Here is a 27,458-nt window from a genome sequence, read left to right as displayed (position 1 = left end):
CCGCGAACAGGGACTGAATCTTAAAAGTTAGTAACGAATGGTCCGACCATAAGACGGGAAGAGGGGGTGCAACAGAGATGGGAGAGGTGGAGAAGATCTGGTCCAATGTGTGGCCTTTATCGTGGGTCGGCGATATCACGTAGGGTAGAAGGCCCAAGGGAGCAGTGATATCAAGTATCTGGATAGTGTCAGTGGCAGCCAGAGTATCAAAATGTATGTTAAAATCGCCCAATAGGATAAAATGTTTAAATTGAATGCTCAGAGTAGATATTATAGTAACAAGCTCTTCGCTAAAAGATCCCAAGGGGCCTGGCGGTCGATAAATCAGCAGACCGGCACAGGATTGAGCCGGCGAAAAGGAAAGGCAAAAACCCAATGCTTCAACCCCGTGGATTTCATTCGTGGGGATAATGGAGCATTCGTACTGTCTATCTATCAGCAATGCTACACCCCCACCCTTTCTGTTCATCCTGTCTTTTCTAAGTATGTAATAGTTGGGGGGCAAGGCATTAGCAATATCTGGGCCCGACGTATCATCAAGCCATGTTTCAGTAAGAAATAGACAGGCTGGCTTGAAATCGGTCAGGAAACTGAACAGATCTTGAGCATGCTTGCAAGCCGAACGAGTGTTTAAAAGAGCACAATTGAAAGACCGGTCGTCCGAGTTATGAGTCGTCGTAAAGGTTAACTGCCGACTAAGCTTGGGAGCCATGGGCTTCACCCAGTCCCATCTCAAGGACCACCCGCACCCTGGACAGCTCAGATTCTCCCCTGTACCAAGGTCACATACCCCACAGTTGCTGTGCAGGTCAGTTCTTAAAGCACGCAGCTGAGGGCCAGTGTACTCCACTATTCCGCACCCGTCCGCATCCGGGACGCTGACGGGCGCAGACGGGCTATCCTTAGGCGCTCCTTTGGCGCGGGAAAGGCGCCTCCGCAATGCGCGTCCGCTGCGCGGAGTCATCACCTTCTAGTTTTATAGTTCCCGCCCGTGAGGCAGCAAGCCTAGTCCGCCGACCAGCGAGCCAGCCTCACTCAAGATGGCCGCCGTCCCCGTGCGACTATCCCGCTGTCCACTGACCAGCGAGAGGGGCGCCCAGAGAGCACAGCAGGAAGGAGGAGAGCGCGGAGCAGCGAGGAGCCGACACCGGTGAAAGCGACTTCGCTCCGCTGCCCCAGGTAAGAAGAGAGTCCCCTAAGCCCCCAAAACACAGCGAGAGTATAGGAAAGATCTCCCGGCTTTGCGCCTCAGGAGAGAAGGTGCAGCAGTAAAGGCAGAATAAATACACTTCAATACACTTCACATAAGATACACCAAAGAATTAAAAACGATAAAACAATAAAATCCAGTTTTTAAAATAGCGCTAGTCAATAGTGCAAAGTAGGCAATCACCATCCACCGCCACAGAGAGCTCACACCAAGGCAGCCGCCCAGGTAGAGTCCGTGGCGTGGAAGTCAGCCCGTAGGAAGGATACATCCGTAGAAATGGTGCCCACCGTTGACTGCACATTAGTGAGAGCGGCCATAATGTCATCCAGTGTCACTTTATTTGCTCCCTCTCCTTCCGGGGCTTTGTCCGGAATTTCTTTGCGGTCCGGCAGAGCCGGGAAGTCTTTTGCGTATGCATACTTGTCCAGTTTGCCCTGGGCGGTTGTGGGTGGGCCCCTGCCCCGCCCCCTTCTTGTCTGGGGAACTTTGCGCCGGCCGGTAATCGCCACCGCCAGCCGCGGGATTGTCCCTCGACGCGCGGCCTGGCGGTTTTCCCGCCGTGCAATTACCTGAAAGGTGTCGGGGCAGAGCGCTAGTATTGGTCGCACCGACAAGAAACACGGGGTCCCGGGGGGGGGGGGCACTCCACCTGGCCGAGTCACCTCTGTCAACCACTCCGGGCGTATAGACCGTCCGAGTGCAGGCATCAGTGACCATGCCCTGGAGAAACCTGTTCAGTAGGCCAGGTCTGCAATGGGCTCCGGGCGTTAATTCAGCCGGCTCTCCCCGGGGTCGGTGTCCCTCTTAGTAGTTGCGGCTTAATGCTGCCCCGGGTCGCCCTGCACGCCCTAGGGGTCGCTTCCAGAGTTTATGGCTTCAATAATGGCCTCCACCACGAGGTCCTTGTTAGCTTGGGCTGTGTCCCCTGGAGATGAGCATTTACAGATGGGGCTCAGGAGTAGTGGAGGGCCGGGTCTCTGCTGGGTTCTCCAGGCCCTACTCTTCACCAAGTGGGTGCTCCCGCCTCCGTCCCGCACCTCGTTCCCCCCGTCAGCAGTCCTCACCTGGAGCCGGGGCCCGACTCATCCCCCGATGGGCTCCGACTAACCGCAGGTCCCAGCAGCAGCAGGCAGCATGACCGTCCTCCTCCCCAAGCACCTCAGGGCAGGTCAAGCTGTAGGTCGACCAGGAGCCAGCGCCACAGGTGTCCCTCCTCCGTCCGCCTCTCGATGCCGAAGCCAGGGGGGAGGGGGGGGGGGGGGGGGAGAAGAGGGGGGAGGGGAACCAGCACGGTCTCGTGTCGGTACCCGACCGCACCGCACAGCCCCCAGTACAGGCCGCCGGCTCTGATGGACATGCTCACAAAGCCGGCAGTTGAGCGTTGCCCGCTGGGTCCGAGTCCAAGGCCAGTCCGCGGCCTCAGCCTCGTGTGCAGGCCGCACCGCCTCACCCGATCCCTCCAGCTTCACACGCCCGGAGGGCAGATCGATCGGTGCACCGCTGATTCCGGTCTTCTATGGTCGTCTTCAAGGTAGGATGATTGTACGGATTATGTGCGGGATTTTTAGGGGAATCTACTCTGCCCCCGGAGCGCCTCTAGGATGCGGCCATCTTAATCGGCAGCAAGCCATGCCCCCCATCAAAAAGTGCTGGCACTTCTGCATAGGAATTCAGACCCAGTGCTGCAAGTTTGGACTCTTTCACAAGTTCAAAGTCTACAGTGAATTCCTTAAAAATCTAACGACAATTCAGGCAGCGCTGTAGACTTTCCAACAAGGAACGCTGCTGTACTTTCTTATTCAGATACGGAATGAGCATTTGACCAAGTGCTTTGAGCTCGCCTGCCTCAATCAATTTCCTAGTTGTCCAGCAAAGTGGTTTGTGTGTGAAAATTCTCACAGTTTGTTCTAAATCACTCAATGTGAAATTTTCAACCAGTTCCCATTCTAGCAGGAATAAAGACACCAAGCAGTTTGGTTTGCCTTTAGGACTATCCTTTTGTTTTATCCTGTCTGACTGCAGATTAAATACCCAACCTGCCCTGCTTGGTAAATGGGTATTTGAATAGCATAGCTGTTGTTGTGGACTTGTGGATGCATGTCTCTCAGTTTACCCTGAAACAAGTTCAGTTAGAGTACTCTGACTTCAAGGTGGGCTAGTAATGGATTTGACCTGACTGCTTCCAATACTATGGCTTCCTTTTAGGCCCCCTGCCACATTCTGACGAACCGGACAACTCAGCTGACTACTAACAATAGAATCAGGCTCTAATCTAAAAACAACATTAGAATATAGATACGTATGACAAACTCAGAATTAAAGGTGGGAGCTAATTGGTGAAAGGAAAAAATAACAGTAGAACTGAATCTATGAAAAATAAGTATGGCACTTCAAAAAGTGTATTATTTAATCTAATGTGAAAAACAATCATCCCAAGAACAAGGTAAAGACACTTTTGAAGCTTGCCTGTTCTATGCATATGCTGGTTTGCACACCGGACATTCAGCCTTTCCACGCTGTGGCTTACAATAAGACAGGGGCTCACAAAAATGCCAAAGTGGTACCCCCTGCTATGAAAGTCACCTCCTTACACAAGTTATTTTGCACAGGATACTCAGCCTTTGCCATCTAAACTCCATGACAGATGGCGGACACCGAGGATAGATGTGTCTTTCTGTTGGATCATCTTGATGATGAAGAGGTACTTTTAACTAATGTATACGCCACAAACACTAGTCAGGAAGAATTTTATGACACCCGATCAGTAGTAATAACTGGTACTTGGTCCCACATGCTGCTGGTGGAGGCTGTAATGGGGTGAAGGACTTTTACAGGGATAAATCTCAATCTCCACTGCCCATGGCAGCATCAATAAGGATAGCCAAGGCTTTGTCAACTTTGGGAATATACTGGTCACCAACGGATGTCTGGGCAAAGGAACATACCAATCTTAAAGAGTATTCCTTCTTCTCCATTTACGACGTCCATGTTAAACTTGATAAAATATATAGCAGTTAGGACCTGCTTCCCTAGTTAGCTAGCACAGAATACTGGGTTAGGACATTGTATTGTATTGTATAAAGTTCTTCTAAAGCGCTTTCTGTCGCCCTACGGGCATCCTGGCGCTAAGAGACTATAGAAGAAAACCTGAGACAGTAGGAACGTTTGCCGCTGTGCCAAGAATGTTACACTCTAGTCTCTGCCAAAGAGCCATGTTTTAAGATTCTTCCTAAAGCTCAGCAATGATGTAGCTTGGCGTAGATCTTGGGGGATTTGATTCCAGAGGCGGGCTGCCGCCGTACTGAAGGCCCTGCCTCCCGTCTTAGTGCGTTTAACTCTGGTAACCACTGCCAGACTTTGGCTGGTGGACCGAAGAAGTCTCTTTGGTTCATACCATGAGAATCTATCGCACAGCGGAGGAGGACCAATTTTATGGAGGGCTCTATACACCATGGCCAATGATTTAAACTCGATCCTTTTATTGATCGGGAGCCAGTGAAGGTCCCTCAATGCCAGTGTTGTTGAGGAGTCACGTTGTCTTCCCAAGGCCAGTTTGGCTGCGGCGGACTGTATTCTTTGCAGTCCCTGTACAGTGTACCGAGAGGCACCCAAGAACAGTGAATTACAGTAATCGAGCCTACTTAGGATCACGCTCTGAACCACCAGAGATCTGGTCTCAATAGGGAGGAGCGGGAGGATTTGGCGCAAAGCTCTGAGTAGGGCAATACAGGTGCCTATGGTCTTGTTCGCCTGGGATTGCAGCTGGAGATCTTCATCCATCATAACCCCCAGGTTACGGACTGTTTTTACTGGCAGTATCGGGGCGTCTTCCGGCAAAAGTCGGAACTCGCCCGAGAGGTGTTTAGGCAGTCTCGCTGCGCAGCAGTGTAGTACCTCCGTTTTCCCGGCATTCAGCTGCAATGAATTGGCTCTCAGCCATTCTGAGACTTTTTGCATGCAGGCCTGGAAGGTATTCATGGGCACTGCATGTTCTCCCTCCAGGGAGAACATCAGCTGGATGTCGTCAGCATAGTTAACCACCTCGATCCCGTAAGATTTTATTAGAGGGATCAGGGGTCTCAGATAGGCGTTAAAGAGTATAGGGCTGATAGCTGAACCCTGGGGTACTCCATGGCGAACCGGGGTCCAGGAGGAAACAAAAGGTGTTCATGTCACTGCCTGTTGACGATCCGTCAAATAAGACCGTAGCCATTCCAAGGCGTGACCTGTCACCCCAATATCTTCTAACCTTGCCAGCAATACTGAGTGATTAACCGTGTCGAATGCTGCCGACATGTCCAACAATACCAACACAGAGGAACATCCACTGTCGGCACGCATTCGAAGTTTGTCCAGAACGGTAATCAATGCAGTTTCCGTCCCATGCCCAGGCCGGAAACCAAACTGGTCCCTGTCCAAAATCCGATGTTCTTCAAAAAAATTGGACAGGGATTTGCTGACTAATTTTTCCAAGATCTTAATTGGAAATGGCAACAGGGAAATTGGGCGGAAATTAGCCGGCACAGAGGGATCAAGAGAAGGTTTTTTCAATAATGGGGTGACCATTGCCTGTTTCCACCTGCTTGGCACCGTGCCTTCACTCAAAGATTGGCAGCAAATTTGCCACAGATCTGAAAATAGGGCGGGTCCGAACTCCTTCCAGATCTTGTGCGGAAGGGGGTCCAAGGGTGATCCTGATGAAATCTCCTGCGCTATCTCATGAAAAGAGTCCTCCGTGGGGGGGGATGAAATGGCTCAGAGTAGTTTCTCTTCCGATGTCTACGCTAATCGTGGAGGGCTCTATAACATTCTGATCGAACCCACCCACGATGTTGTTGACCTTCTCAACAAAAAAAGTAGCAATTTTGTTGCACAAGTTTTGTGATGGCTGGATAGTACTGGCCATACAGCCCGGGTTACTAAGGTCTCTAACGATGTTGAAGAGTGCCCTAGTTCCATTGGGTGCCTGCAGGATGGAGTTGGCATAGAATTTCGCCTTAGCTTCCCTAATGGCTGCCTTGTATTGGAGTTGTATGATTTTTAAGGCTGTTCTGTCTGCTTCCCGGTACTGTTTGCGCCAGCTTCTTTCCGTCTGTCTGCGTACAAGACGTAACGCTTTTAGCTCCTCACTGAACCAGGGGGCCGAAGGAGTACAACGCATTCTTAGTTTTTTTTTAGGTATGTGACCTTCTAGTACTGAGTTGATGGAAGTACTATAACTAGTATAGTTTTCTTCCGGTGTAGCCTTTGGGTCGAACACGTTGGAAAGTGGGAATAGGGAGGATGCTCCTCTCCTGGAGAGTTTAGCCCAATCCCTTCCCCACCTAAAACGTGCTTGTTTGTCCACAACCCGTTTATCCTCTTGTGTGCTAATCCTGAACTGTATTAGATAGTGGTCAGTCCAGTTTAGTGGAGTAATACTAGTTATTTCGGTCTCAGAGGGTTTGGCGAAGACTAGATCGAGTATGTGGCCTCCCACATGTGTAGATTGTTGGACCAACTGATGGAGGCCACAGTTCTCACCGGTGTAAATCAGGGCTTGTAGATGATTTCCAGAGCTCCCTGTTTCCCAGAGATTGAAGTCTCCCAAGAGCAGCATTCTGGAGTGTGTGGAAGCCAAGGCGACAATAGTATCCAACAGTGCCTGATGATTAGCGTCCACACCCGGAGGTCTGTAGCAAACCATACCCGATAGCACTCTCCCCTTAGCCTCCTGTATAAAGAAGCCCATAATTTCATAGCCTGCTATGGCTTCAATCGGTAGCATAGCACAATCCCACTGTTCCTTAAAGATTAATCCTACCCCTCCTCCTCTCCCTGATATACGAGGTTTTTGGATGATCTTATATCCAGTGGGGCAAGCTAGCCCGAGTTCTACTGAGGAGTCAACAGGAATCCACGTCTCAGTGACGAACAGCAAGTCAAGATCTAAATCTTCCAGCAGGTTATAAATGTCTTGATGGTGTTTAATAAGTGACCTGCTGTTGATTAAGCCACAAGATAATGCCTGTCGCTGTCCCTCCCGTGACCTGTTCCCTAGTTCAAGAAGGGTATCTCTGGAGTAGCATAGTCTGTTGGTGCAATTTTGAGCAGCGTTTCTGGCGCAAGGCGCGACCGAGGCGCGGACGGGCGCAGACGGGATTGCCTCTGGCGCGCCTCCGGCGCGCCGCCGGCGCGCCCGCTGCGCGCTTGCGTGTCCTGCATTTATATAGTGCAGGCAACTAGAACGCTAACAGCAATGGCGTCCACCGGTGTCTCTAGGGTGAGTGAATCTCGCAAAAGGCGAGTGCTAGAGCGTTATGTTTTATGGTGCGGGTGAGTGGGCTTTGCGGAAATGCAGGAAAATCACAGTTTCAATTTCACAGTTTAAAATCACAATTTCAATTTTACAGTTTCTAAAAAGACAGCCCAACCCAGCCACAACCACCCTATATTAAAATAATGCAGCGTACTTCCGACTCTTCAGCAGAAGCGTTCTACGATCGCAGTTAGGTTTAAAATAATCTCGTCTCTATGGTGCTGCGCACTTGCGTGTCCTGCATTTATATAGTGCAGGCAACTAGAACGCTAACAGCAATGGCGTCCACCGGTGTCTCTAGGGTGAGTGAATCTCGCAAAAGGCGAGTGCTAGAGCGTTATGTTTTATGGTGCGGGTGAGTGGGCTTTGCGGAAATGCAGGAAAATCACAGTTTCACTTTTACAGTTTCTAAAAAGACAGCCCAACCCAGCCACAACCACCCTATATTAAAATAATGCAGCGTACTTCCGACTCTTCAGCAGAAGCGTTCTACGATCGCAGTTAGGTTTAAAATAATCTCGTCTCTATGGTGACCATAAACCACGGATTGTCCACTTTTTTTTTTTTTTTCGGGGACATACCCAATCCATGATCTGAATGTGAAGATTGCAACACAGAGCACTGGAGGACCCTTCCTTTGGGGGAAGAAGTTGACAGAGTTTAATGCAAACAAGAGAACCGCATCAGAAGTCACAATAAATTGGTGGCTTTTAAGGCAGTGTTAAGCAGCTCATGAATAGCAGCAACACACAGCATTAGAGCAAAACTCACAGGAAGGTGAGCCAGCATAGAAACCCAAATTGGCCCCCTCAGATCAGATAATTCTAAAAGCTTAAAGTGATAAGGAGAAACATGAGCAATATGAGGAGCAACACACCAGTGGCGTAACAAAACCTGAGGGGGGGCCCCCCTCGGACTCAGCCAAGAGGTCTCAGGCCAGGGTATGTGCTGATGGGGCCCCCTGGAACTGGGCTCCCCCTACACCGCGGGGGGTCTATGTTACACCACTGCAACACATTACACAAAATAAAGTGAGTTGTCATAATTAAAATGCATATGTAATCTCTTAGCTGGTAGGAGCAGGTTGAATCTTGCCCTGGCTTATCTACCAAGACCAAAGAGCTTGGCCCAATAAGCAAATATTTCTATTATTCTACTGAGCTATACTCTGTACAACAGAGGCAACTGGATTTCTACTACTGGATTGCACTACTACAGAGACTGCACCCAGATCACAATGTAAGAGCATGGGCGTTACTTAGTCAGTGATCTTCAGTGGGTATAAATCTTACATTTCCTAACTAAGAAAGAATGGAGGTGGAGGGGTGAGAGAACCAAGAGGAAGAGGGTCAGTACTGATTTGCATAAGGTGTGCCTCCGTCCACAGTGGCACATTGGGCAACAAGCAGGGAGTTCGAATGCTACCCCAAGGGATTGCTACTGGTTAGACTACTTGCAAGCATTCATCCCATCAGCTTTTAGGTGTTTGATTGGCAGTAGTATGCCTGGAAACCTGAGATTGTCACAGCTTTCCAAGTCATATACTACCAATGTTTGTGAATTCCCAAAAATAGTACATTTGTACCCATTCAAGGAGTACTTCTATGGGCGCACATTTACTAATTTATTTTGTTAAACTTATCACTTTATGGGCCTGATTCACAAATATAAAATTATTTACACTTTTGAGTAAGTTTAATATTTTTTAGCTATTCCCTATTTATACCAAAAGTGTCTCCACCAAATTGAAGGGTCTGAGGGCTATTCACAAGCAGCATTTTGTGATACTTCTGAAGTACTACTGCAAAAAACACAGCAGTACTTTAGAAGTGCAGTTTGTGAATAACATTTTATAGTAAGTATGTTTGTATTAATTGATTTAGACCTTTAACAAGGCCAACAATTAAAGTTGAATACAGAGGACACACAAAAATGAGACTTAATAATAAATACAGTTTGTCTAAAACATTGATAATAAATACTTAAAAAAGGTATTCAGATTGTAACAAACAAAATCATTAGGAGGAGAATTAATTATAACGATCACATTGTTAACAGTAAATACCTTGTGTCTAAAGTACATGAGGTTTAAAAAATGATGCCAGACTTCTACTATCAATGTATTTGGACAGATGTATAGCACATGGGATAGGTCTTGTTCCCCTCCACTACAGAGCTTACATGGTCTTGTTTAAGCACGTGTTTTATCCCAGTGCTTAGTATGAGAGTCTAAAGGCAAGATTCTCAAGTATAGCCTGATAATACAGCATTGAACCCTGTGATCCAGTGTAAACCTCAGAACCTGCTGGCAGGTCTTATACTCAAGAGACACTAAATAGGATCTATAGTGGGATAGTTGAGAACAGTGAGCAGAATCTAGGACAAAGCTAAGATATGGTGTCATATTTTATTTTTAATAATAGTTTTAGATGGTCCAGTGTCCAAGACTGTAAGAGGGGTATTTTGCATTCAAAGTGAGATAAAGCTACTATAAGATTTTTGTTAAAAGTAAAATTGCTCTATCCAACCTCAAAGGTTGCGAGCTTTAGTATAGTTTGCAAGGTATTTTTACCTGCGTGTATCATATTATATGCCCATCTGATTATGTTGGGCAAGGCGATTGTATAGGCACTAATCAGGGACAGTTTTAGTTGGAAGTGCTTGGACCAGGGTAGTCTGACTAGTATTCGTTATTTTCCGTAGTAGTTTCCCTTCGCACTTATGCATGAAATGCCATTTATCTATTGGGACGTATTCTAATGCATATGTCGAATTTTGGCTCGATACATTTCCAAGAGTGGGTAGAAGTGCCTCTTTCCTGAGAAAGAGTAAAAACTCTTTAGTGCACTTGAATGGGCTGTAGCCTTCAATTCTAAGTGCCGAAGTTGAGAATTATTTTCAAGCGTCTGTGTGAACATTCTCCCTAAAAACACTTTTTGCTTTCCTCTCCCAATTTCCAGTTAAAGTGGGTATGATGTTTCCTTCCCTTAAATGGCAAACACTTTTGTATTTGAGATATTTACTTTCAGTAAATATTCTTCAGTATAGCTAAAAAGGGCGTCTAAGTTGTGTTGCAGGCCAATCAATGTTCGGTCAAATAGGACCACATCGTCTGCCTACATTAAGGTCTGGATTTTGTGAAAAGCTATTGGGGGGGCAGTGGGGCAGAAGGAGTACTTTATTCCTACTAAATACTCAGGTAAATCATTCACAAATATGGATAACAGTATAGGGGCTAGCAGACAGACCTGCTTAAGGCCGATCAAAGTAAGTATCTTGCGAGTTAGACCATTTTCACTCCCCATCTGGACTCTACACCACGTTGCTGTTTGCAATGCCTCGATTAGCCTTAATAAGCTGTCAGGGATCCCCATTTTCTCCAATTTCCTCCATAGGGGTGGGTTTGTCGAACCTATTAAAAGCTGTTGAGAAATCTACAAATTAACTATAGACTATCTGGGATTTCATTGTAATGTATTGGTCAATTCATGTTTGTAAAAGTCCGATGTTATCAATAACTGAGTGCTTAGGATGAATGCCTGCCTGGACTATCGGAATCACACCCTTGGAAAAGGCACAGTCTTTCAGGTGGTCCAGGATACTTGCAGCGAAGATTTTCCCAGTTGAGTCCGGTAGAGCAATTTGTCTGTAGTAACTGGGAGAAAGGCATGAGCCCTTCTTTAAGAGTGGAATAAAAATGCTCCTAGTCCATGATTTTGGAATTCGACCAGTTTCATAGCTGTGACTGAACAGTGGTGCCAAGAACTTGCACCATCCTTCAGGATTATTTTTAAGGATTGTAACAGGAATCTTATCAGATCCCATCGCAACAGAGGCTTTCGCCCTCCTGATATACGATTTAATTTGTTCATCAGTCGGGGCACTTATCAGACAATCTGTTTCGTGAATACGCTTGCTATTAGAAAGGTCACTTTGACAAAGGTTGACCAGATTTGTTTTGTAGCACTCCAGTAGATACCGTTCCCATTCATTTTGGGAGACCGGAGATGCTGTTTGGGATTTTTGGGCTCCGGTTGCTTTCGTTATTAGGCGCCAGAACTGCTGGTTATTTTTTTGAGAAACTGCCATCTTCAAGTCAGCCCAGTTTTTAGCCATAATTTCTCTTTTTCTGGTCAGTTTTTAACTTTCTTTCTGTAAGATGGAGATTTCTTTTTTCCTAGGGGCTGGGAAACCGAAGAATTGCAGTCAAATGAATCTATTTATAACATAAAAATAACAGAACGTGTATTTGTAAAGCGCACGTTCACCCATTGGTTTCTTGGCTAGAACAACAGATGTTTATTGTTATCCAACTTAATGGTACTCATTTTATCGACCTCAGACGGAAGAAAGGCTGAGTGGACCCGCCGGGATTTGAACCTGTGACCATGAGGTCGAACACAGGCCCCTGCAGTGGATGCATTAGTCCACTGAGCCACCAGACCCGGCTGGTAAGTTATGTGTCTTGACATACCATCTACAGGGTTATTCATATTTCTTGACGGTTTTGATTTATTAATTATCGGGGCAACCAGTTTCTGGATTGCTTTAACATCTGCCGTAAGGATCTGTTCAAAATTTAGGACTGGATTGATTTTCATATTAGATTGGAATAGCTGCGGAGCGATGCTCATAGTATTCAGTTTATTCAAGCTGCGAGTGTTCTATATGAGTCTGCCCAGTTTGTGGGCTATTAAAGAATCTCCATTCATTTGTGATAAGGACCAAGAGGAGGGAGATAGAAGCTTTAGTTAGATTTTATATTTTATTATTGCAGGATCACGGCTTTGTGTAAAATGAGTACTGTGATTTCTGAAATAAGTCGTGACTACTAATACGTAATCTAATATTGACAAACCGGGGACTCCCATTCTTCTATGATGCTGAAATATTGCCTTCTGTTCTGCAGTTCAAGATTATTCCGTTAACTGACTCTAAAGTCAGTTTCCCTTGCATATTGCCTTCTATGGACCCTGGAAAAATAGGATTTGGTAGGGAACAGAGTTCATCAAAGTCTTTCCTTCTGGATGCTGTTATCATGGTGTTGGTAATTTTCGCATTAAAGTCCCAAAAAAGTTGGAATGACGGATTGATTCCAGAGTGTGTGAATGATTCTACTAGCTCAAAGATATTTACCAATAATGCGCTAAATTGCAAGCCAGGAGGAGCATAAACATTAAACAGAAATCACGTATCTGCAGAGGTCGAACTTTCCTTAGGGATTTTTAACTTAATGCACTGGAAATTTTTGCTGGGTAAGTGGATTATTTCAAAGTCCCACTTAATTTCTCTGATATCAGAAGAGCTAAATCTCTCTTTGCATGACCGCATCTCAAGCTTTCTAATGTTATTTCAAAGACAAAGTAGTATTTTTTTATCAAACTTATTAGAGGCCCAAGTCTCTTGAAGGCAGGCAATTGCTGGGGAAGTATCTAAGATTAGATAATTTAGAAAATTCGAACCTTGCCATATTCCAGGAAACTATGTCTATAATTTTGCTAAAAATGTATTTTAGATCCTCTTCCCTGCCTGTTGGCATTTAAAGAGCTTGTAATCCATGTCCAAGAGTTACTTTTTAGTGAATTCCTGTGGTTAGAATTAATATGGTTCCAGATCTTCCTGTCTCCATCTTCAAGGTAGATGTTTAGGATATCTGCTTGTACAGAACATGAATGCACTTTCTGATAATTATTTTGTAGTTGATGCAGTAGGGCTGTGAATTTCGAGAAAGAGTAAACTGCAGGGCAGCGAAGCATGTTCCGAGGTAGAGTGGGTTGGTTGAAATTGACTACTGGTACGATGCCGCTTCACTCCTTGAGATAAAAAAAACGGGAATGCAGACGTGCGGCCGGGAACGGGAGTTGTGTGCGCGCGCGCGAAAGTGGAACTCGAAAGTGAAACTGATTGCGGTCCAGATGGCGCCTCGGACGGTGAAAGCTGGCGGGTGCGCACATGCACGCTAGCGTGCACACAAGCTTGTGGCCACCAAAAGGATGGGTTAGCACTTTGAAAACACCGCTTACTAAATGTCTCGCAGAGCAGCGCATGCGCTGGCTCAGGCGGTACCTAAAAACAGGGCATTTCCTAGAGTCTTCTGTTCAGAAACATGGATACAAAATCTAAGATTTGGAGTTGAAGTACAGATGAACAAGTTACTTACCTTCGATACCTCCTTATCTGACAGAGTATCTAGGAGCAGATTTCTTACCTTAGAATTATACCCAGGCGTCATCCAGATACGGAGATTTTAGAGCAGTACCTTTGCGCACAGATAGGTGGCATCTTCCGGCTCTGCGCCATCCGCACTAGGAGTGACAGACATACGCTGTACCTGTGTAAGCCCCACCTTGGGGCACTGATGTCAGTTCATTTTTGCAACTTTCCACACTACGAGCGTGGAGCTGGCGATGAAGAGTGACCATTGGTGGGAGTTTCTAGCGTCCATAGTAAGGGGAAATGTCATCCTTTAATCGGAGCGTGGAGGATGGAAGGGTTGGTAAGGAATCTGTGGCTAGACAAAGTCTATCAGATAAGGCATTACAGAAGATAAGTAACTTCTTCATCTAATAAAGGCTTCTAGCAGCAGTTTCCTTACTTTAGAGTAGATACCCTACCAATGCCTCAAAGGAGGTGGGTCTGCCATCCCAACTTAGACCAGAAAGTCCGGCAGGACCGAACAGGCAAAATGTCCATCCCGACAGACCTAACTGTCCAGGCAGTAGTGCTAAGTGAATCTGTGCATTGAAGCCCACGTTGCAGCTTGACTGATATCCAGGACTGAAAATCCACAAGCTAACGCAGTGTTAGCAGCTGTGGCTCTGGTAGAATGAGTGAGAGATTGGCCAATGCACAGAAGATCTTTATGCAGAGCACTATCTGCACAACCTTCCCTTTGCTGGCCTCAATGTACACTACGAGGAGTTAGTTGTCCATCCAGAATTCTTTTATGAGGTCAAGGTAGGACGACAATGCTCTTTTTGGATCCAGATGGTGGAGTCTCTCCTCTTCCTTATAAGGATGAGTCAGGGTAAAAAGGTAGGTAGGGTGATGGTCTGGCTTACGCGAAAAGCAGTGACTACTTTCCGAAGGAAGGAGGCACATGTCTGGAGAACCAGTTAGAGAGTACTATATTGAGGGTGCACCGTGAGAGCCTGTAACTCGTTGACCCTCCTGGCGATGTAATGGCCACCAGTAAAGAGGTCTTGATGGTGAATTACCAAAGAGGGCAGTTGTGCAACGGCTCAAAGGGTGCGCACATCACAAAAGTGGGGACCAAGTTCAAATCCCATTTGGGCATGACGAATGGACTTGGAGGACATTTTTGCGAAATCTTGACACAAGGGGTGACAAAGAAGGTTGGTTCTGGAACCGCACACATGCATAAATGGCTGAAAGATAGCCCTTAACTTTGCTTAGAGCAGAGCCCTGCTGGGTCAAAGAAAACAAATAACACCTGAGAAAGAGGATCAAATTGGGGATTAATGCTTTTCGATACACATCATGCTTCAAATTTGTCCCAGTGGCAGACCTATATCATTTTGGTGGAGGGATACTGGCTACCAGAATAACATTACAGACTTCAGGAGGAAGGTCAAAGGTGGTCAACTATCACTGCTCAATGTCCATGCATGAAGGCAGTGGGCGTGCAGGTTAAGGTACAGAATCCTTCCCTGTTGCTGAGACAGAAGATGCTCCCGAAGAGGCAGCTTGACCGGATAACCAATGCTCATGCCTAACAGCTCAGGATACCAGACTCTCCGTGCACAATCCAGAGCCACAAGAATAACTTGAGCTTGGTCGTTCCTTACCACCTTGTGAACTCTAAGCAGGAGAGGTACTGGAAGGAAGACATACAGGAGCAGGAGTTCAATAAAAAAGAATCTTTGAGCGAGAGAAGACTTAGTAACTTGACTGTGACAAAGAATACATGAACCCACTCCTCCCTGCTTGTTGCAGCACGACATGGCGATGGGTTTGAAAACACCTGTACAAACCTTCCCTTGATGGAGGGTAGAAAGGCCTTAAATGCCAAGTGAATCCTCTAAAGCTCTAACAAGTTTATGTGGAGTCCGTACTCTATCGACACCAGAGTCCTCTCATCTCCACTTGCCCAGATGGCTGCCCCATTCCAGAAGTGACACATCTGTCACTACAGTCAATTCTGGCTGGGGTGGGCTATGCTGGAGATGGTTCGTGTAAGCGTGGGTGTGGTGCTTTGGGGACCTTTATGCATATTTTATGGGAGTGCCCGGAGGTAGAGGGGTTCTGGCGTGGTGTACATGAGGTGCTGCGACTGGTTACGCATGTGGCGCTGTTGCCTGAAGCGAGGAGATGCCTGTTGAATGTGTGGGAACCGACTGATTACTCGGCGCCGCAGACGTGGTGGGTGACTCTGGGATATATGATAGCCAAGCGTGATATTGCTCAACTGTGGGGATCCCAGAGGCCCCCGACGGTCTCGGCCTGGAAAGAACACATGGACTGGTGCATGTTTCGCGAAAAGGTGGTGTATGTGGCGAGGGGTAAGCCTGGGACATGGGTGAAAGTATGGGGCCCCTGGAACGCCTACCGAGGGGGTATCTGCGCACCACCGCTGCTGCCTGATGCCTCGCCAGCCCCATCCCCTTAGCCGACTCATTCCCCCGCTGCCGGGCATTGGGTTCCCCCAGTCCTCGCTCTGTTCTCTTCCCCCTCCTCACACTTCTGTGTATAGTTGGGATCCCCCCTCTTGGGGAGCACGTGCTGCTATTTTTGATTGTGGGTTGCCTTGTGGGTGTGGTTTTAATTTTTGTTGTTCTTAATTTAAAATGAAACCGCATAATGGGGCCTGGATGATGTGGCTTTGACATTGTTACCTATTGAGAAATGCTCCTCCTGTAATACCACGTGTTCCATAAATGTATGTCGTATGTTCCTACCATTGCTAGCGGCCGGCCGGAAGGTTGTGGGCCCATACTTGTATACTTTTAAGATCTGTAATAAACGGTTTCAAAAAAAAAAAAAAAAAAATTCTGGCTGGGGAAGGGAGAGGGGTCTGCCACCACTGTAGGTCTTTTGCCCTCCGAAATCTGGACCACATTGGAGAGATTGCCCAGATGCTGCACCCACTGGAACTTCAAGTCTCACCGCAAAGCCCACATATCGCAGCGGACATGCATTACTAGCAGGATGCAGGAGGCGTGAGGCCCAGCAGCCTCACAGTCTGTCTCACACAAAACCAAGACATTCAGAGCCCTCTTCCATACAGACGCCCCAGGTGCCCAACAAGGACGCCATCCCAATCATCCTTGACTCCGACAGGGAGCAGGACCGGCGTGTTCTAGAACCATGACTTCCGGGTTGGAGCCAGGGCGTTTTGTCTTTGACAGGCCCAGAATAGGGGACGAATGGGAGGGGTGTGGTGATCCCGATTAATATCGCCACCCACTGGATGATTCTGAGGACACCTGGTTTGAGGATCTGGTGCGAATCAGTGGGTTAGACACCCGACATCAGCTTGGTCTCCACTCCCACTTTCTAGATGAGAGGACTGTTCATTACCCTGCCACACCTGGGTGAGTGTCTATCTGCATTGGGTCTTAAAAACGTTTTGGCTTCCTGACTTACACCAGGACCAATCCACTTGTATCCGACCAGGACTCACTCTATCTGTTTCCATGGACTATCATTGGTGTCTTGTGGTCTTTAGCATTGCTTTCACTTAACCCTTTAAAAACTCATAAAATTCATATCTCCCATTTCCCTTATTGCATTTTTACTGTTTTGGTCTTATTTTACTCATACCTTTATCTTTAAGTGTGACTTTCTACTGTGCTTGCTGTGCTTAAATACTTTACACATTGCCTTTGTTGTTTTAACAATACTATATTATAGGGTAGATAGGGTTGTAACTCAGACCCATCAGTAGGACATCATGTCATACTTTGTTAACTATAACTTCACATATGATGGGGCGTGGTCTGCAGCCCAAGATGGCGGTCGCATAAGCGACGAGCTCCGGGCCGGGGCAATCTATCCATTACTTTATCCGGCGATCCCCACCTTGTCCAGCGGTGAACTGGGAGCGGCTGGCGTGCTGAGTCGGCGGAGCAGCCTGGTCGGAGTTTTCCGGCGGCTCGGTTCCCCGGAGGACGGCCCCTCTGCCTGTGACTTCTTCTGGCCCTCCCGGGGCCTACAGGAAGCCGGGAAGCGGCGGACTTTCCTGAGGCCAGGCGGAGCTGCGGGGGCTGCTTTGGCCGGGCGGCGCCCACGCGAGACCCCAGCTTTGGGCCTGGATATGGCCATCAACGCGGATTCCTTGTGAGTGGCGCTCTGCCCGGGGGTGCTGGTGAGCGGAGGGCCCTGGCTGCGACCTGCTGCGAGGGGTGCTACAGGTACAACCAGGAGCTGCGGCGACTGACGCGGGGAGGAGTTCCTCTGAAGGGGCCCCGGGTGATTGGACAGCACAGCAGAACTGAAGGGGTCCCTTGCCGGATCTCGGGGCCGCTTTCTGGCCGTGGCAGATCGAGGGCGAGAGGGGGACTGCTGTGTTGCTGCACTCTCACCCCCCTTCACTACAGTGGGAAGATCGTGGACGGCGCTGTGAGTAAGCGCTGAGTTAATCTCGGCTGTGGGTTTCCTCCCCCAGCTCGTCGCCCAATACCTGGAGCTAACCCACGTCCTATCCTGGCCAGGATTTAAAATTATAGGGATCGGGACCATCTACTTCGGGCGGCACGGGAGCGTGGCCCTCTGCAGATCGAGAATACCAAGGTTTCAATCTTTCCGGATTACACTCTGGCAGTTCAACGTAAAAGATTTTCCTTCATGGAAGTGAAGGTAAGGGCTCGAGCGGCGGGCCTGTCCTTTGCGTTATAGTTTCCTGCCAAACTGAAAATCCTATAATTACAGCGATCCTTGTTTTTCGATACCCCTGACAGCACGTGGGAGTGGCTAGACAAGACATTTCCCGATGTACACCCCATGAGGCGCATGGACTCCTCATTGCCCAAATCACGAGGCCCACCTCGCAGGCGTATGAAGGGTCTTCTCACACAAAGTTCGATCTCTGACGCCTTGGATCACCAACAGATACTGGAAGGCAGGCGGGGTCCCTCCGTGCTGCCTCCTCTTTGCGTACTTCTCGTCCTGTCATCAGCACTAGCCAGTCTGAGGGTTTGCATACAGACACTGACTCTGATGGCAGCATTGCATTGTTTCCTTCTGCTGCCTCGTGGCTCAGCAATGATCCTCTAGCCTCAGCAGATTCTTAATTACATGTCTTAGACCTTGTATACTATGTTTAGTCTATTGTTGTCTCCCAGTCTGGACACAAGAGTCATTGTGCGATACATGTGCCCTGCCTGTAGGGCAACACATCATAGACCGTGACCACCGTTATGACAAGAGGGAACAGATGAGTAAGTCCCTGGCCCGGACCCCGTACTGGGCTCTCATATGTGTGCCTTACTGCTATTACGCAACTGGTAAAGGTGTTAGCGACCTCCCCCCAAAGGCAGTAGCATTGGTTGTCTGTGTAGTGCACTTATGTTGTTTGCATGGTTTGGTCGAACGATGTTTGGGCGTTGGACCCAGTATTGCGATTTTGTTAAATTTGTTGTAGTTATGCCGCATGGTCTGAAGATCCGGGGGGTGTGGGTGGAATTGGGTGGGTGGGGCTGGGATCCTGGGGGGTCCTTTATTTTATCTGATGATGCCTGCTGTTAATTGTTATACTCTGGTTTCGTGGAATGTGCGAGGCATGGGTTCCATGGCTAAGCGTCATAGAATAGCTGCCCAATTGCATCGCTGTAAAGCCCACATCATTTGTTTTCAAGAGACGCATTTACTCCCCACTGAAACCGCGAAGCTACACCGGCGATGGCGTGGTCAATTTTACGCAACAGCATACTCAGCCTTTTCCCGGGGGGCTGCCATCTGGATTAGGGCGGGGGTTCCCTTCTCTCTTACTGAATGTAAAGTGGATGAACAAGGCCGGTTTGTCCTTCTGCTGGGTGCGTTAGATGGAAGACAGGTTGTGCTGGGGTCCCTCTATGCACCCAATATAGACCCAAGAAGTATTCTTTGCGCGGGTGTCCTGGGCACTTGCTGGCTGGTCCCATGTTCCGTGGCTCCTGGGTGGTGATTTAAATGCAGTATTTGATATTGGCTTGGATCGTTCCCATCCTCCTTTACTTAACACAGCAGCGAGAGCGCAGGCGGCAGCCTTGACCCGCTGGGTGCGGGGTTGGGGTTTATTAGACATCTGGAGGGCACTACATGCGAATATGAGGGAATATTCTTTTTATTCTTACCCCCATAAATTACACACACGGTTGGATCATTTTCTTTGTTCTCCTGAGCTCGCCTCCGCTAGAACGCATTTTCTGGGCAAGACAATATCCGATCACAATCCGCTTGAAATGCGACTGGCCTGGGGCCCTTCCCCGGCTCCTATTTCAGTATGGAGGATGCAGCCTCTACAACTCGAAGTTCAAGTCTATCGGGCGGCTTGGTCTACAGCTGTGGACACATTTTTTGTTGAAAATGAAGGTTCGGCCTCGTCCAGGGCTATTGAATGGGAGGCCTACAAGGTGACGATACGCGGGTTTGCCATGGGGACTCTGGCGGGGTCTCGGAGGGAAACGATCAGGGACATCACTGACCTGGAGGGGAAGCTGCAGGCTCTGGAGGTAGCGGCCCAGGGTGGCGAGGACAGTGCGGAACCATTACAGTCGGCTAGGATTAAATATGCGGAGTTGTTAGAGCGCCTATGCCTGTTGGACTTAGCTGATTATACACAGCGCACGCACTCTAAGGCAGATAGGGCGGGCACCTTACTGGCACGATTGATCCAACCGACAGTGCGCCCTACTCCGGACTGGAAGTGAACACGGTTCATAATGTTTTGGTTACATCCCAGGGGGAGATTAATGCGGCGTTTCAAGAATACTAGGTTCGTTTATATGCGGCCCCGGGTGTAGATGTTTTGGGTCCCACCCTTGCCTTTCTGTCGGAGGTTCAGCTTCCTACGGTCTCAGATATAGTGGCCGAAGAGCTGGCTGCTCTGCTTACAGCAGCGGAAATCCAAATGGCGGTAAAAGCACTGGCCCGTAATAAGACGCCAGATTCGGATGGCCTTCCAGTGGAGTTTTACTCCAGCTTTGCAGATAAATTGGCTCCGAGGTTGTTGCAACTCTATACTACCTCCCTGGAGAATGGGGCGCTGCCTCCTACAACCAAGGAGGCGATCGTTACGCCATTGTTGAAACCGGAAAAGGAACCGACTGATCTTCTGTCCTACAGACCCCTCTCTATTCTGAACACAGAATATAAGAAACTCAGTAAGGTCCTGGCATCGCGGCTCCTTCCACACCTGTCCCGTTTAATCCACACGGACCAATGTGGATTCATACCCCACCGCAGTACCTCTTTGAATATCCGCCGACTGCATGCTTTGATGCACGCGGTGTCGGTCTCTTCCCCAATAGCTGGCTACTTGTCATTGGACGTGCGCCAAGCTTTTGATACCCTTAGTTGGTCGTATATGTGGGCGGTGTTATCTAAATTTGGCCTGCCCCAATCCTATTGTACATGGATTAAATTGTTATATACTGAACCCACGGCACGTGCTAAGACGGGACAGGTCATCTCTTCCTCGTATTCAATATCCCGGGGCACACGTCAGGGCTGCCCCTTATCCCCCATGTTATTTGTGTTGGCTCTTGAGCCGTTGGTGCAGCATCTGCGACAGACTATGGTCCCATATGGCATTCCGCTCCGTGGGGAGGTTCATTCCGTATCTTTATACGCGGATGAAATGCTATTATATTTTCGTGACTTGGGGGTGGATAAACACTTAATAGCTGCTACCTTTTCTAAATTTGGGGACATATCGGGTCTGGGCCTTAACGCTACAAAATCGGTAGCCTTCGCCTTTTATAATACTGTGGCAACCTCTACACTCCAATTTGGTGACTTGCATTTTAGAGTTGAGCCTATTACCTTTAAATACCCGGGGATTCAAATTTATAGATCAGATGCGGATACCATCGATGGTAACGTAGTTCGTGCCATTAACTCGTTGCGCTTCCAGATAGCCTTTTGGACTTCATTGCCATTGACGTGGCGGGCCGAGTGGCAGTGTCGAAAATGGTCATGTTGCCCCGCTTCCTTTATTACTTTGTGAATCTACCAGTGGTCCTGCCAGCCTGGATTTTTAAATTGCTAAATACGTTATTATTGTCCTTGGTATGGGGGACGGGCAGGCATCGATTGGCGCTGGCTAAATTACAACTGCCCACCACTGTAGGAGGCATGGGGGCGCCGGATTTTAAGTCCTACTGCGTAGCGGGACAATTACAGTGGCTGGCATATTGGTTGGCGGGTAAGAACTTATTCGAAATTGGGTACACCCCGGAATTGTTAAAACGAGGGCTTCTTCAATCACAATTATGTCCAGGTACACAGAAGTTGCGTGATCATCCTTACTTGTTGCAAGTTGCGTTGAAGTACTGGACACAGGCAAAACGGATGGCTAAATTACCATCACCGTACGCCCCGAATGTTCCCTTGTGTGGGTTGCCGACTAGGAGTGGTGTATTAGCACTGCATCAACTGCAGGGATGGACTCGGGAGGGGGTAGAGACAATTGGGGATTTCTTTCTCGAGGGCCAGCTGATGCAGCACGACGAGTTCACACATGCTAATTCGGTGCCTGACACGTTATTCCTCACGCATGCGACCATAGTGCATTACATCCGCACCCACTGGTACACGGATCGGGTAGAACCCCCAACTTTCCAACTGTTGAGGTCCTTACACATTATGGGGCACGGCCGATACCTGGTGCGATGGCATTATCATGGCTTGAGATGGCATCTGTATGGTTCATTGCTACATCTCAGGCAGCAATGGTAATTGACCTTGGGGCGGAATTTGGATGATAGGGAATGGACACAAATGATAGAGCATCCCCGAAGAGTCTCATGGAATTGCCGCTTAAAAGCGATCCAGTTGTTTATCGTCCATACATTGCATCAGCGACAATACGTAAGATGTACTCCGCGGCGTGTCCGCGATGTCAGACACCTGACGCTGATTTCATTCATATGATATGGCGCTGTCCACGGCTGCGGGGGTTTCGGTCGGCGGTTGTTCGAGAGCTGGCGGAGTTGACGGGGCGTACCCCATGGGACACCATCGAGGCCTGTCTATTAGGGCTATTCCCCCTCCCAATAAAAAGCAAAGTTGATACGCATATTTGTAGGGTTGGCTCTGATATTGGCAAAACGTATGATAACAAAACGCTGGAAGTCTACCCAAGCGCCGCGAGTAGTCGCCTGGCGTGAGGAGGTGGGCAGGTGGGCGGTGGCGGAACGGGAGGCCTTATACCAAGAAGAATATAGGGGTCAGAGGAAACGACCGCTTTCGCTGGACTGGGCACATCTAGTAGAACAATTCAAGGCCATGGAGGAATTGGATCCCGCAGTATCGCAATCTGGCGAGCGAGAGAGTGGGGCAGACGGGTAGGAGCTAATGAACTCATGTTGGCCCGTATCCTGCCTGGGTGCCTTCCTAATACTCCCCTCTCCCTGGCTGGGTTTCATATTCTCCCCCTCCCTCGTACCCTCTTGTCTTTTCTTCCTCTTACTCTACTCCTTGTTCCCCCCCCCCTCCCTCCTTCCCCCCCCCCCCATACAGGCCCCTTGTTGGGGTTCTTCGGCATGGCGCACACCGGACGCTGATACATCGGTGGGGTGAGTTTGCCATAAAGCGGCACTTAGGTTAGTGGTTTTGTTGGGATAGGGTGGGGGAGGGTTATTGTGGGTGGGGGGAGAATGGGTATTGCAATAGATTGCATTTATTGGAATCGTTCCTAGCTGCCTGGGTTAGCAGTTTGCTCATTTCTACTATAAGACATGTTGTATTCTTTGTGAGCTGCTGGTACTCTTCGATTGTTGAAGACAAAAGTCTTGTGTGCCATGTCTACAGGCACTGTATACAGTATATGCAAGTCACCCCTACAGAAGGCCTAACAGCAATAAGGCAGGGTGCACTATACTTCATGTGAGGACATATATGCATGAGCAGATATGCCCCTGTGCTGGCCATTTCAATTATTGGCAGTACAAGCGACCAGGTAAGCCATTTTAAGCACATGTGCTGGACACTGGAGAAAAAGAGTTCCCCCAGCTACATAATGGCTTCACTGAAATCAAAGATGTTTAGTATCAAACATCTTGTATTAATGAACCCACACGGATTCCAGTGATGGATTTATTAATACAGGCACCCAAAGGGCAGTAAAGCAGCAACCCCTGAAAACCTACAAACTACTAGTGTGCTGGCTGACTGGTGGTGACCAGTCTGCCACCACACACGAGTTTCTGACCCCCGGGGGTGAGGGCCAGCACTTTCAGGATGTCAGGAACAAAACATGCTCTGGCAGAGGGTGTTTAACACCCCCTTCCAGCAGGATGACCTGTAAATGTGCGTTCCGAGGCAGGGGGCTTAAAAGACCCAGCCTCCTTTGGTATGTGAATCTGGTTTCCCTCAGAAGGATGCCACCCCCTCTGACCAAGGCCTATTTGGCACCTGGACAGGCAGGAAAATTAGTAGTCAGAGAGGTGTGTTCACCCTCAGGCTAGTTCCATCCCTTAGGTGGGCCGCCTGATTAGGACACGAAATTTCAGAGTCTGCCATCTTTGTGATGGCATAATTAGGAGCACTGGGACAGTGTTATGCCCACTTCCCACAAGAAGTGGTCATATAGGGGGCGTAGTGACCCCAGGGGAAAGTAGCCCATTGGCTACTACCCTACACTCCCCTAATGCCACTAAATTTAGTATTTAGGGGAGCCTCTGGCACCAGGAAATTAGATCCTGTTGACCTGAAAGAAGACGGACGATGAAGAATTGCAAAAGCAAAACCAGAAGACCAGCAACTGACTTGGTGCCAACCCTGCCGGCCAGCCTGCTGTCCTCGACAATTGCACCAAAGATGACTCATCCTGCAGCTGCCAGTGCCTCCAAAAGCCTGGGAAGACTTCCAGCCTTCAACTAAGACCTAGGAACTCCTGTGGAGTAGCGGAGCTGCTCCCCTGCATCCTGCAGGCACCCCAGTAGAGCTGCAAGGATTCCAGAACGCCAGACACCCATCACTGGAAAGCACCATTGGCCCCTTAGCCCGAGCTGAAGTGGGCCAATGGTACCAGTGGGGTTCCCAGATGCCAAGCACACCTTCGGTTTACCAGCTGCGGATTTCCCAATGCCACCTGCAGCCTCTTAAAGCAGGATCCCTCCTCTACTGCAACTGTCGCCAGTGACAGAAACCCCATTGTCTCATAACACCTCTGCATAAGGCCCAAAGAGCAGAGAACCAAAGGTGTCCCCACATCCCTGAGCATTGTGAGACCTGAGCCCCCCGTTAGTTCAGCAGGACTGAGCCCCCCCCCCCCCAATCTAAACCTAAACCTGCAGCCTCTTTGTGACCGGATTGATACCTATGGACTTCAACGGGGCACCTGACTGGTATTGCACCTCTGTACCTTCGTGCCAGTGGAGGTGGCCTGCTGGTGCTGCCTTGGACCTTGCTCCATTTCACTTTAAGTCCAGGAGATTGGTCTCTTAAGTCACTATGAAGAACTTGTATGCAGTATTTGTTTTTCCTCAATGGGATAACATTGCCGCCTCTGAAAATTGCACAACGTGTCAACTTTTGAAACCTGCAAATATATCTATCTCGAAACATACTTACCTGATCGTATTGATTCGGTTGCCTAAATGTATATAAAGATTTATTTTATTTTTATAAATTGGCATGGATCTCCTTAAGTCGTGTGTACCATTTATTGACTGTGTTGTGTACTGCAGATGTTTAACACTGCTCTCTGATAAGCCGAAGGCTGCTCGACCACACTACACCCGGAGAGAGCACCTTAGGATGAGAACGCACTTTAGGAGAACCCAAAGTAATATTAAAATATACATGAAACAGTCTATTTATAAGTCTATACACTCAGTTTTAAATGTAAACAAACATTTTCTAAAACACTACCAAGCTGTGGAGAGAAACACCACCAAGAGGGAAAAGAAGCAAGAACACAAACATATCATAAAAACGAGCACTAACTTATACAGTATACTAGGACCTTCAAGTGCAGGGCTGGGCATAAGCAAAGACATTGCAAAGATAAATATAAGTAAGACTCACCATCAGAATCAACAGGATCTTCCACCTCTTCCGTGTAGTTTACTTCCGTTCTCACATAAGTGCGAGCCGTTAAAGAAAACAGTCTTAATTTAATTCTTATCCAGTACAATTGTGGAAATTGTGCGAGGTCAGTAGTTGGGCTGAAACAATGTGTCTGCAGCATAAACCTGGTAGTGCTACTTTGTGTAGATTCTGCACATATGAATTATACTAGAAATATCAGTTTTAATGATGGTTTTAGTCTCATGGTTTTATATTAGCTCTTAAGAACCAAGGCTCTGTTTGGTAAATGAGAACTTAACATAAACTGTGTACTTTATAGAACACAAGGTTTATTCTTAAAGGGCAGGGCCTTCTTTAATAGTATACCTCCTAAGGAGCACCGGCTTTTAGGCGAGACCAGCCAAGAGGCATTCTTTTACACCATAAGAGAGATTTAGAGAAGCCCAATCACATGCCAGAAGGGAATTACCTGGAAGTATCGATTGGTCAAATAAGAAAATCCCAAGAAGCACCATCTTATACGAGAAGCAAATTCACATGAATCAAAATGAAGAACGAATCTAAAGCTGAACAGAAGGGGTCATTTTATAATAGAAGGGGACTCATAGAAAGCTCAAACTTCTAGCAAAATAGGCTCAATTACTGGTGTTCAATAAAGGAGGCAGGTCTGAGAGGGGATGGAAATGTGAGAACATATATGGGGCCAGTGTGTATATAAGGGGTGGGTAACAGAGTGGATGGGCCCAGGCAGAGATCAGGGTAAAATGCTGGACTGACGAGAGAGAGGCTATAGGCGGTCTACAAACTTTGGCAACCAGGACATTTCTAAGGATGGTTGCAGACTTCTCTCTGATTTATTCAGACTTAGACCTTCCTAAAAGGACCTCAGTCACCTGCTGATCAATAAAATAGCGAAAATAATTCATTAACCTATGGATTGTTTGGTTAGCACCATTTATGATCATAGAGAATCAATATAAGTATTGCAGGATACATTTTTTAATCTCCTATGTTTTGCTGAGATTGTATAATCGAGCTACTTTATACCTAAGCAGCGGAGAAACTTTTGCTGTTGGCATGAATGGATCTCTGATGATAGGTAGGTATTTAATGCTTAAAACGAAATCTAAAATTACTTCATGTAAGAATGTAGATAGGTTTCTAAAGCAGGTATTCTCTAATGAAATACCAGATTCGGCCTGTCACAACTGCCAAAAAGTGTCCATAATGAAATTAATCTTTCAGAATCTTTTCAGAATCTTACGGGGTCAGCTGCGTCGTCCTACAATGATGAGCCTAGGTTAGCCACTGCCTTTGGATCGCCCTAAATGAGACGACCTTTCTACGAGGTACTTAGAACAGTATAAAGAAATGTTAGTATCAACATTTTAAGCACTCCTGGTGGTCCTTGAGACACTTGTGTCAGAGCAGTCTGCTTTAATCACATTACATTCAAAATACATCCCTCTAAATATTAATTAAGTACCAAGAACTCCATTTAATTACTACATACTAGTTATCTTCTCCAACTCGTCCAAGAAGACTCAGAGACCACAGTCATCAATAAATGGCGACTAATTGAGCAATATGTTAAGCTTTCATCATTTAGTTCGTCAAAGTCACCCTCTTACTAAATAGGTCCCTATGTTCTCCCCACCCACCCTGTTTCTTAAAGGTGAACTCGAAACACTGGTGCCTACACAGATGTAACTCACCGACAGAATCAGAATAGACAATGTGGTACAGAGATACCTC

General features: G+C 47.7%; 1 protein-coding gene across 3 annotated transcripts in view; it reads right to left on the bottom strand.

Moving 5' to 3' along the window:
- The window catches only part of LOC146866700 (importin-9-like), a 372,779-nt gene that overhangs the window by 67,382 nt on the left and 277,939 nt on the right, over positions 1-27,458 (bottom strand). For all 3 annotated transcript variants that reach the window (XM_085600471.1, XM_085600450.1, XM_085600461.1), the window contains exon 9: positions 25,701-25,759. In XM_085600471.1, the coding sequence (XP_085456597.1) occupies positions 25,701-25,759 (59 nt within the window). The remainder of the gene's footprint in view (positions 1-25,700; positions 25,760-27,458) is intronic.

The sequence above is a fragment of the Triturus cristatus genome, chromosome 1_2 (genome assembly GCF_964204655.1).
Source record: "Triturus cristatus chromosome 1_2, aTriCri1.1, whole genome shotgun sequence".
In the NCBI taxonomy this organism is placed as follows: Eukaryota; Metazoa; Chordata; class Amphibia; order Caudata; family Salamandridae; genus Triturus; species Triturus cristatus.
Note: the sequence above shows the minus strand (reverse complement) of the source record. Positions and strands in the feature narration are given on the sequence as shown.